Source organism: Tachysurus fulvidraco, chromosome 13, assembly GCF_022655615.1.
Source record: "Tachysurus fulvidraco isolate hzauxx_2018 chromosome 13, HZAU_PFXX_2.0, whole genome shotgun sequence".
Taxonomy (NCBI): Eukaryota; Metazoa; Chordata; class Actinopteri; order Siluriformes; family Bagridae; genus Tachysurus; species Tachysurus fulvidraco.
In genome coordinates, this window is record NC_062530.1 from 21764840 (window position 1) to 21776603 (window position 11764).

General features: G+C 41.4%; 1 protein-coding gene across 14 annotated transcripts in view; it reads left to right on the top strand.

The window, feature by feature from the left end:
- Positions 1 to 9868, top strand: part of frmd4a (FERM domain containing 4A) — a 150787-nt gene extending 140919 nt beyond the window's left edge. For 11 of the 14 annotated variants that reach the window (XM_027161411.2, XM_027161412.2, XM_027161408.2 and 8 more), the window contains 4 exons: positions 748 to 903; positions 987 to 1798; positions 3181 to 3277; positions 5347 to 9868. In XM_027161411.2, coding sequence (XP_027017212.1) covers positions 748 to 903; positions 987 to 1798; positions 3181 to 3277; positions 5347 to 5449 — 1168 coding nt within the window. In that variant the 3' untranslated portion in view covers positions 5450 to 9868. Of the gene's footprint in view, positions 1 to 747; positions 904 to 986; positions 1799 to 3180; positions 3278 to 4594; positions 4663 to 5346 lie in introns of all 14 variants that reach the window. The other 3 variants (XM_027161410.2, XM_027161409.2, XM_047822339.1) reach the window with 2 other exon arrangements.
- Positions 9869 to 11764: the final 1896 nt, after the last annotated feature.

Genomic DNA, 11764 nt, shown 5'->3' on the forward strand with positions numbered 1-11764 from the left:
TATATGCTTTATGTCAGGGGCGGCCAACACGCGGCTCCCGAGCCGCATGCGGCTCTTTGCCCGGTTTCATGCGGCTCTTACATTCATATCGAAGTTTGTATTTGTGTGTTTTTAATATGCGTGTTCGCTTCGCTTGAGTTCAATACGGTATTTCCGTCAAACGCGCATGTGAGTGGGATGAAAATACCTCAAAGTTTCCCAGTAGGAGCAAGATCATTTGAGTAAACAATTTGTGTCAAGTTCGCTCTCAAAATGGCAGGAAAAAAGGTGATGTTCATGTGTGCCCATGTGTATGATGTGGCTCTTTACGGTAACACAGTAAAAAAAATGTTGCTCTTGGTCTCTGACTGGTTGGACACCCCTGCTTTATGTCAATTGTCTTTAATTATCCATGTCGAACAACATGACTATATTGAGATTTTTTCATATTTATTGAAAGAAAGACCACATACTGTTGCACAGCTCATATAGATTGGGCAAAGTGATGGGAAATGTGAATATTCCATGATTTATACCCGTTATCCAGATTTGAAAGGACATTAAGGACATAAGGACTCGAGGAAAAATAAAGCCTTTAGTGTCCCTGTTGCTATGGTAACTTTGGCATTAAATTCCGGGTTCTTGTGCATGCATTAGTTTCAGATTCTATATAAAAGAATCATGAGATTAATTAAAAAACGTTTTTTGTCTTGTAGATTTAAATGTTGTTAAGTATTCATGTTTTTTTTACACTCTGTACGGGTGTAGCAGTCACAGGCGGTTCCCCAGCACAGGCAGCTGTGAGACTGGAGGGAGTAACTCTTTACAGAACAGTCCAGTGCGCACACTGCCTCATTGGAACAGCCAGTCCAGCATGCCCTCTACTCCTGACTTGAGGACCAGGAGCTACGTCCATTCTGCCAGGTATGTACACACAAACACACACATATTTGCTAAATGACACGGATGTTTGGTGATCTTCTAATATTTGAACTTCTTTCTCTCAGCCTGTCTCAGCCTTTCCGTGGGCGGAGCTCCAGCCTGGAGTCTCAGGGGAAGCTGCTGAGCCTAGAGACAGGACCCGAGGCAGAGCTTAGTCCAGACCTCTTCCTGTCAGGGCCACAGCGTGCAGGAAGCAGCGGCTCGGTAGTGCCAGATGACTGCTCATCATGCACCAGCCACTCGAGTTCCGAGCACTGCTGCCCACCGGCAGGTGCCAACCCCAACTACCGCACCCTAGCTGAGGACTCACCTTCTAGAGCACGCCAACGTCAGCGACAGCGCCACAAATCAGCCGGCCACCTGGGCACCTCCAGCTCAGGCAGCATGCCCAACCTGGCTGCACGTAATGGTGGGACACCGGGAACACCCCACCAGGGTGTCTATCTAAACAGCCAGAGCCAGCCATCATCACAGTATCGCATTAAGGAGTATCCACTTTACCCCACAGGCAGCAGCCCGGGTGCTGTGGTGGTCCGCAGCCTGGAGAGTGACCAGGAAGGCCACTACAGCGTCAAAGCACAGTTTAAGACGTCCAACTCGTACACGGCTGGTGGCCTTTACAAGGAGGGCTGGGGGTCAGCAGGGGAGGACGGTGAGGGAAGCAGTGCCAGTGGCAGTGCCAGGCTCACACCTTCCAGGTCTCAGATAGTGAGGACTCCATCTGTTGGTAGGGAGGGAGGAGGGAACAGAGCAGCTGTGTCTGAGGAGCTACGGTGCTGGTACCATCGTTCATCCGGATCGCTCAAAGAGCACGCACGTCTCACACACACCAGTTCGAATACAGGGAGAGTTGGTACACTCGTTAAGGGCTCACCGGGTAAGACATCCTGCCCTCTATATAGAGTAGTATGTTTTGTCTTCATTTTGCATGATGCTTTAGGATTATTCCATATTGTTCATGTTTGCCATGAGAGCACTATTTATACACAATTAACCATCACCGTTAATCATATACTTTATTGGTTTAGATTCTTTTCTAAAGGAATCATTCATTTTTTTATTTACATTTTTTTTTTTTACTTTTCTAGCAGTGTTACATAGCTAGAATTAATTAGATGAAAAATCACAGAGAGGAAATGTATCCTGGTTCATTTCGATTTGTTTTAAAAAAAAAGTATTTAGTCAAAAATGAACTGCACTTATAGCGACAAGGGTCTTTTAGCCATGAGTGTAAGTAATAGGCCTGTGATACATGATTATAAGTTTAATATAGGATTGAAGGAAAGGTTTTTGGGTCCAATTTTCATTTAAGTAACATAAATATCCAAATTTGACCATGATTCAGTAATCTTTATGTTGGCCATAACATGACATATAAAGTTCATTCATTCATTTTCTACCGCTTTATCCGAACTTCTCGGGTCACGGGGAGCCTGTGCCTATCTCAGGCATCATCGGGCATCAAGGCAGGATACACCCTGGACGGAGTGCCAACCCATCGCAGGGCACACACACACTCTCATTCACTCACGCATTCACACACTACGGACAATTTTCCAGAGATGCCAATTAACCTACCATGCATGTCTGTGGACTGGGGAGGAAACCGGAGTACCCGGAGGAAACCCCCGAGGCACGGGGAGAACATGCAAACTCCGCACACACAAGGCAGAGGCGGGAATCGAACCCCGACCCTGGAGGTGTGAGGCGAACGTGCTACCCACTAAGCCACCGTGCCCCCCACATATAAAGTTTTGATCACCTTTTCTGTTTTACTCGTGCTCTTAATGTTGTCTTCTTCAGGTTAAGAGCATCTTGGTTGATACCTTCTTAGCAGTATGTTGAGGTTGACAATAGTGTTTATTAGTGTAAGTTTAGCTAAATGCATTCCTCTGTGTGAGGGAGGAAGGAGTGAGGTACTGCCAGGGTGGTCTGCACTGTGTGTGTGTGTGTGTGTGTGTGTGTGTGTGTGTGTGTGTGTGTGTGTGTGTGTGTGTGTGTGTGTGTGTGTGTGTGTGTGTTAGAGAGGGATAAATGATTGCCCTCTGGCTGACTCTAACACTTTGGGATTTAATTCTGAGATCTGTCATAGAGGAGTGTCAGTGACAGACTTGCTTTATTTTCTGGTATATCTGTTATAAATCACAAGAACATGAGAGTATAGTATTGTGTGCTTCTGGGAGTGTGTATGTAATAACTCTGTGTGTATTTGTGTGTGTGTTTGTGTGTGTGTGTGTGTGTGTGTGTGTGTGTGTGTAGCTGCCTCTCCACACAGCCAGAGAAGTGGAACTCCATGTAGTGAGTCAGCAGCAACACCACCCTACAGCCCCCAGCACATCCTCAACTGGCAGAGCGGGTAAGATGTTTTTGATAATCATCTTTAGGATCTAGTTCTAAAATCTATACTTCATACGCCACAGTGGTGAGCCGTCATCGTATCAGTTATATCACATCGATGGAAGGTCACCTTAATGCTGTATTTATCGGACTTAAGACCACTGTGAGCTCAGTGATGCATTTCTGCCAGATTATTCAGTGATTCGGACTTGACAATCAGTGTCACATAAATACCAAGTGTACATGTTATAACAGAGGCTTTGGGTGGAATAACAGAGGCTTTGAGTGTAATAACGAAGGCTTTAGGAATAATAACAGATGCTTTAGGTGTAATAACAGAGGCTTTATGTGTAGTAACAGTTGGTTTGCGTGGTGTAATAGCTGTTGATTTAGGTGCAATAACAGTTGGTTTCGGTGTAATAACAAAAGATTTAGGTGTAATAACAGAGGATTTAGGTGTAATAGCTGTTGATTTAGGTGTAATAGCTGTTGATTTAGGTGTAATAGCTGTTCATTTAGGTGTAATAACAGTTGGTTTTGGTGTAATAACAAAAGATTTAGGTGTAATAACAGTTGGTTTCGGTGTAATAACAGAGGATTTAGGTGTAATAGCTGTTGATTTAGGTGTAATAGCTGTTGATTTAGGTGTAATAACAGTTGGCTTCGGTGTAATAACAAAAGATTTAGGTGTAATAACAGTTGGTTTACATTTAATAACAGAGGCTTTAATATGTCATAACAGAGATATTTAGGTGTAATAACAGTGAGTTTAGGTGTAATACCAGGCTTTATGTGTAATAAGAGTTTGTTTGGGTGTAATGACAGGCATTATGTGTAATAACAGTTGGTTTGGGTGTAATAACAGTTGTTTTAAGTGTAATAACAAAGGATGTAGGTGTAATAACAGTTGATTTACGTTTAATAACAGAGTCTTTTCGAACTCCTAGCTCAGTCTCACCTCCAAAATATAAAGCAAGCTTCATGTATTTAAAATGAAATCTCAATTGTATGGGTCTCTTGTCATTTGTTTGTAAAATCTATCTCCCAATAAGCGGATTTAGGTGTTTAGACTTTACAGCATGGACTGTGTCCTAAAAAAAAGTGTGTAACAGCACATCCATGTCTTAACCCTGCTAAGCGTAAACACTGCTCTTCTGTCCCTCGCTAACTTCAGTCACTGTTCACTGTTACAGCTGCTAACATCTCTCTCTCTCTCTCTCTCTCTCTCTCTCTCTCTCTCTCTCTCTCTCTCCTTGTATTCTCTCTAACCCACTTCTGCTCGGTTTGGCCTGGGTGTGTGTTCCTGTGTGTGTGTTTGGTCTTTTCTTCGGGGCAGTGATACAGCTGAAAGCTCTCCTACTGAGGACCGCTCTCCCTCTCACCAAAGCACTGAGCAGTAGAGAGGTACTCTTTCTTTCCTCCTCTCTCTCTCTCTCTCTCTCTCTCTCTCTCTCTCTCTCTCTCTCTCTCTCTCTCTTTCTTTTTTGCCTCTATTGCATGAGACTCCGCCTCCTTTTTTTTCCACGTTTCATGCTTCTTGTTTATTGATTGACTGCAGATGAGACGTTAACCGCATGAACTCACTCATGTATTGGAATGCATCTTCCGTGAGCTGGAGTAACGTGGAACTGGGCTAATTAAACCTGACCACCAAGCGCTGTTTTATTCCTCATTTCTAGTCAAAAGGTTCATCAAAAGATGGTGGTCGCAGATTTTTTTTTTTTTTTTACTTTTCTCTAAGGATGCCACGCTGGTGTTCACGGTCCATATAAGATCCGATTTAACGTACTGGAAAGAGGTTTGGTGGTGAAATGCGGCTTGTAGGGACTAACAGAAAGATGCACTTTTATACTTCCAGCTTGTTAGTTAAGTGTTTGAATGAAAACTTGTTTTGAATGTGTTTTTTAGCTGCACTTTTTTTGTCTTGCATTTTTCTCTAGACAATTTGGATATACTTGAAACCTGCTGGTACTTGATGCATGAAATTATTTGCTATATGTGACTTTTATTTTGTCTTGAGATAACAGTTTTGTCATGATGAAGGAATATGACATGTGTGTGTGTGTGTGTGTGTGTGCTTGTTCACAGATCATTCAGCGACAGCTGTTTCCTGAGCAGTCCCCTGTGCTCTGAGCTCGCCGACGTGCAGTGGTATGGACATGAGAAAGCCAAACCGGGAACTCTCGTCTAAATCCATCCCTCCATCTCTCCTGCTTCATCCCCTTCCTCCTGGAACAGTGTTCTCTGAGCGGATCTGTCCACAGGCTGGATATCAACACGTATTATAAACATACCTATGGCTGAAGCCAACACCCCTTCACCTTCTCTCTCTGTGTCCCTGTGCATATCCAGCAGTACAGTGGCTCTGGACTTGGGGATCACCGAGGTCTTACAGAACTGAACTAAACCAAACCTAAGTTGACCTTGTTGATCCTCCCACTGCATATTGTATGAACTCTGAACTGTGACCCAGTTAGCTGCCAGCCAGTTGCTCCGTATGCACAAAACCCTTCATCCAGTCCCATCGCTGGAGTGATACACCAGGGGTGTGGCCTCTCTTCTCTTTTGGGTGTGTGTGTGTGTGTGTGTGTGTGTGTGTGTGTGCCCAGTCTAGTGAATTGCCGCATGTATGCATACTCAGACACACACGTCTGTGTGTAATTCTGTGTAGATGATAAGGAGCACACACACTCCTGCAGAACGTTGCTGTTGGTCATTTTGTTTGTAACCTTTATGTGCACTGTTCTGTTGGAGTGAACGCGATGAATCACACACCCCAGTCCACCGAGTCAACCATAAAACCTGTTTCCCGTTTTATAACCTTCTGTAAAAATATGTGCGCAAACGACTGAGACCACAAGACCGTAAGATGACAGAATCACCCTCGTGGATGTGAGTCATCCAAGAAAAGCAGCATTATTGGCGTTTCTAATTAAAAATGGTCACGTCAGGTATTTTTGGATTATCCAGCACGTTCCAAAAGTGGGTGATTTTGGAAACACAGTAAAAGGCTAACCGCAAAGCGCTGCAATGACAACTGAAATCTGAAGATCTTAACGCCACTCCAAAATATATGGATACAATAAATAACACGAATAGACGACAATTCAGACATCGGTACGTCCTTATTCCGGTTATAGCTAGTCGATGAGGTTTTAAGTCTTAATACTTTTTGGGCCTATTGAAGTTCTTCTTACAATTCAATATCTACTCCTAGATGATAAAATAAACTATGTGGACCTCCAGCCTCGAACAATCAGTAATAAACTCAAAACTCCTCCTCATTAGTATTCAGGTAGTGAACGTGTATTAATTCCTGAACATGTATTAATTCCGGTTGTTAGGTTAAGGCTTAGTCACATAAATTCTTTTTAAAGTTTTAAAGCCAGAATATCCAGAAGAACATTGACAAATCTAAAGAAGCACTAAACAAATTCAGATAAAAATAGTGTCATTGTGTTACACCAGTAACATTTGTGTATAGCAATATAGCAACAGATAAGTGATTAGTTTTGCGTTAATGAGTTAGATATCAGTGCTTTAAAATGATTTTCTATGTGGAATCTTACTTCTGGCTGGTTTTATTTATCGATTCGGGCCTAACAGGAAATGGGACCCCGTGTTTGTCCGGGCGTTCCGACGGTTCAGCAGTTTGATGAAGCAGAAACAGTTTGTGATGGTTGTCATTGCAGGGCTGTGTGTAGACTTGTAGGGACTCGTCAGGTCACATCAGATATTTTTTCAAAAGGTGATGATTTTGAAGCTTGTGGTCTCGATCTTTGTCTTTTTTTTTTTTTCATTTATTTCCATTTCATTTAAACGTCTCTATGAGTTATACAATAGCTGTAAAGTTTTGCAAATGCCATGTGGTGCCATATTTGATCTGAAGTTTTATGGGAAACTCGTCCCTGAATGCTAGCCGGATGAGCTGTGTGTTCCTGAGTGTAACCTATTGAGGAACGCTGAAGTACTGTATGTGCCACTCACACTCTCGGGCAGCTCCACCAGCCTGCTAGCCACCATGGTGCTCTGAGCCTCTACTGTACTGTACACCCATGAATAACAAATCCTATAATCCCCCTGCTCTGAGCCTGCAAGAAATCCTCGTACCCTGGCATCTTCAACATAGAGAACTTTTTTTTTTTTTTTATGTTTTTCTGTACCACATACAGCTTGCACTCAACTGTACTCGGTTAGGGACTGGATGAAACTATAAGAGCACAATGTAACGGGGCACACGTCATACAGATCATTCGCTGACCAACAAACTTCTCTCTAATTGATCTTTACCTCTGTGCCATTTCAAGAGACAGCCTAAGCATTCCAGTATACGAGTAGAATACACACATCTCGACCTCGGTTCTGAAAGCAGAAAAACCTCCACACTCCACATCTTAGGCTCTCAGGTGGAGAGGGAAAAACACAGGGTGTTTGTATCGTTTTATGCAGCGGGATTTTAACACGAAACGATGGTGCTCTTCTTCTCAAGCTGTCTCATGTGACGGGGAAACACGGCAAGCCATACACTAACAACCACGTCTACTCCACATTGCACGGTTCAACATCACACACTCGGAAATGGACACACAGAAGCAAAGGACTTACAGAACTATTTAAAAGCACACTCTTTTTATTTAGGTATACATATTTCCATTACTACAGATTATGTGCATCATGTGCCATCAGAACCTTTATAATAGAGTCCAAACAGAACATCCTGCAATGTGAAATCAATTGCTGTTTGTGTGTTTCTTCTGGGGATTCGAATTTAACCTCTTACCCAAAAACAGTGTGATGCTGCCTGTCTTACAGACCTGGATGGTGGCTCATAAGTGCAAAACATGTTAACAAATAAAAAAGCAACAGCAAATCAGAAAACAGTAACAGAAGTTTAAAAAAAAAAAAGTTAACAACATATTAAAAGATGCAACAAAACTAAAAATGCAACAACAAATCAGAAAAGTAACAAAACGAAAATCATAACAAACAAAACAAAACTTAAAAACAAGTCAGAAACCACAACAAAATGTGGGGATGTGCAACCTAGTGTTTAAGGTGCTAGGCTACCAATCAGAAGGTTATGAGTTTGAATCCCACATCCACCAAGCTGCCACTGCAGGGTCCCTGAGCAAAGCCCTTAATTGTATAAAAATAAGATCAAATGTAAGTGGATCTGGATAAGGGTGTCTGCTAAATGCGGGAAATGTAAAACAAAACAGATGAAAACAACAAATCAGAAAATGCAGCAGAACTAAGAGCAAGAATAAAATCATATCAGTATTAAACGCAGGTTGGTATTGAGTATCACTTGCTCTTTTACGATTGGACACGACCTGTGACCATCACAGGGTAATCAGATCGCAGTCTGTTCTTTAGTTGCTCTAGCAAAAATCTGGCGTCCTTCTAAAGGGTTTTCTGCACTCGGCTAATTTTATTCATGTCGCGCAAAACTGAAGTTTCTAAAATATCATATGAATATAATATTGCAAAAAAATGCAATAAGCGATAAAAGTAGGAGTAGATTCATTGTCTATTTCCTCTGATTGTAAACATTCTCTAACTGTCTGCTTTCCACCTTTACCAGAAATGATGTATGCAGTAGCCAATCAGCAGCAAGTTTGTCTGTCCTTTGCTAAAGACCTCACTTCCTGTTTTGAGACCAAGGTGTTTAGGGGTTTTCTGATTTGCTGTTGCATCGTTCGTTTTGTTTATTTTGTTGTGTTTTCTGATTCATTTTGTTAACGTGTCTCACCGTAGGCCTGAGTTCGAACTCAAACGACGCTTCGGAGGCAAATTCAGTTCTTTGGTCTTAAAGTGAACCTACATCCGTAACTCTTTCAGATGAAGATGTCGTCTCATCCCCACAGTGCTGTGATACAGGTGTCGTGTTTATCTCTTCAGTGAGAAATGAGAAAACCGTATCTTTTCTCCTCATGCCCTCCTTCCTACCTGTATTTAATAACAAGCCTAAACCTTTTATAATAAAAGACAAAACTAACACATTTATCAACTTATATGGAAAAGCCTATGGAAACCTGTCTGGGTTATTTTACAAGAAGAACAAGAAGAAGAAAAAGAAAAAAAAAGAAATGTTCTAATGTTTTAATTTTTTTCTTTAATTTTTTTTTTTTTTATTCAAACAGTATTTGTTTTATTTCTATTTTACTTTTTCACTATGTCAGGACAAAGTAACCCTTTCAGGTGCTACAGGATGACCAGTTACTGCGTTGTTTCCTAGCTGTAGACTTTTCCTAACCGTTGTCAATAGTTTTAATACAAGTCGTGCAAAATGAAGGATGTTAGTCACTAAACCGTGTCGCTCACACCCTCATTCCTGACAATAGAGCATGTTTTCATCACTTTATGGAGTTCAAAAATCAAAAATAACCGCACACGTTATAACAATGTTGTAGAAAAACAGATGTGGAGTTGTTGGGAGGAATAACAATGGATTCCACAGTTAATTTATTCTTTTTCTATTAAGAATTTGTATAGTAACTTTACATTTTTCAAAAACTGTGTTGTTGGCAACCGAATCTGAATTTTCCAGATGAGAAATGTGGTGGTTCTTGAAATTATGAAAATAAATTATTGCTGAATGTTCTCTAAACTTAAATGCGTCTTGTTTTTTTGGGTTGTCCATAAAGAATAATAATCTATTTAATAACAAAAAAATAAATCATTATTATGGTGCAAGCAGGTGAAGCGCAGAATGTTATGAATGCTTAATGTGTACCAGTCATGATTATTCATCAGAGAACAGCAAAAGGGGGATGTCAGTGACTGCTCGCGCTCTTCACCCTCATCGGCATGTTCCCCACGGTCGTATTGAAATGACTTTCTTCATGAATATTTATTTGGGATATTGTAAATTTGAATATATAATGAATATTGAGAGACGTTGGTGTCTGCATGAGCTGCTGTGATCCTAATTGTAAGTTTTCCAGTTTTCCTTTGAGTAGTGTGTTATAATATCGAGCTTCTTTACACTGCTCGAGCGACTAGTCGTTAGTGTAGTCAAATCTTTGGGTCTGAATGTAAGAATCTGAGACAAACCGGGAAGAAATGCTGGAGTGTAAGTAAACTTCGTATAGTCACAGTGTAAGTTCACTCACACTGAGCAAAAAAAGCAAGATGTGGTTCAAAAAATCTCCTAAAGACCAGAATTTTTGTAAAACCAGAAGAAACACTGGCAGCACTTTTCCATTATGGAGTCGATTATTGCCGGTAAAACTGGACACTTAATCAGCGACATTGCTCCTGGACAGGTAGGTGACCTCAATCTGTAGAAATCTGTAAAGTTCTGCTTTACGTAATGTGAAACAGATACCTATTTATCACTTAGACAGTAAATGATTTAGATGAATCACATCTATATGTAATGCTGTCCTGGTGGTCCAGCAGCAGGAGCCCTCCATCTCACTGCTCTGATCCAGCTTTGATTTCCAGACACCAACCCAGCCATTAAGGGGTTAAATCTCACCGCCGTCCCAAACTCGGATAAAACAAAATATGAGAAACGGTGACAGATAAGTTTAGAAATTCATCACAACGAAAAACAGGTCATCGAAGCCACACTTGATCATTGTTATAAATCAGTAGGAGCTGAATTTCTCGAGTTTAAAACACTTCATGTAATCGGCTAACACTTGCTTACCCAATGTGTGAAAATTAAGGATAAGATCTAGGATTTTTAAGGATGAATACCTACCTAAATTTGCACATTTATTTATTTGTTTATTTTTAATAATGTATAATTATTATGAGAGGGCACGGTGGCTTAGTGGTTAGCATGTTTTGACTCACACCTCCAGGGTTGGGGGTTCAAATCCCGCCTCCGCCTTGTGTGTGTGGAGTTTGCATGTTCTTCCCGTGCCTCGGGGGTTTCCTCCGGGTACTCCGGTTTCCTCCCCCGATCCAAAGACATGCATGGTAGGTTGATTGGCATCTGAGATAGGCACAGGCTCCCCCATATAATTATTATCTATGCTGAAATTTTAGAAGTTATTTTACACACATTCTTTTAATGATTAATGATCATGGTCTGTACCGTGTCATCAAACCTTACTATGAAATCAAACTATTAACTCTCATTACACTCAAAAGTATTTATTAATCAAAGTTAGAGGCAACCCACCGCAGGTCAGAAACACTCACACACACACGCACGCACGCACGCACACACACATACATGTTCGCATACTATGGACTTGCCAGTAAGCCTTCAATACATGTCTTTTGACTCTAAAGGAAACCAGAGTACCCAGAGGTGGGTGGCACTAAGCTTCTGTGCCCAGCTGTTTTTTGTTTTTGTGGTTTTTATTGTGACGGGTGACATTGTGATCATGGTGTATTGGGGTAATGGTGGCTCAAGTGGTTAAAGCTTCGAGTTGTTGATCCAAAGGTCTGGATTCAAGCCCCAGCACTGCCAAGCTGCCACAGTTGGGCAATTAAGAAAGGCCATTAACCCTCCCTGGTGCTTTATCATATATGTCCCTGTGCTCTA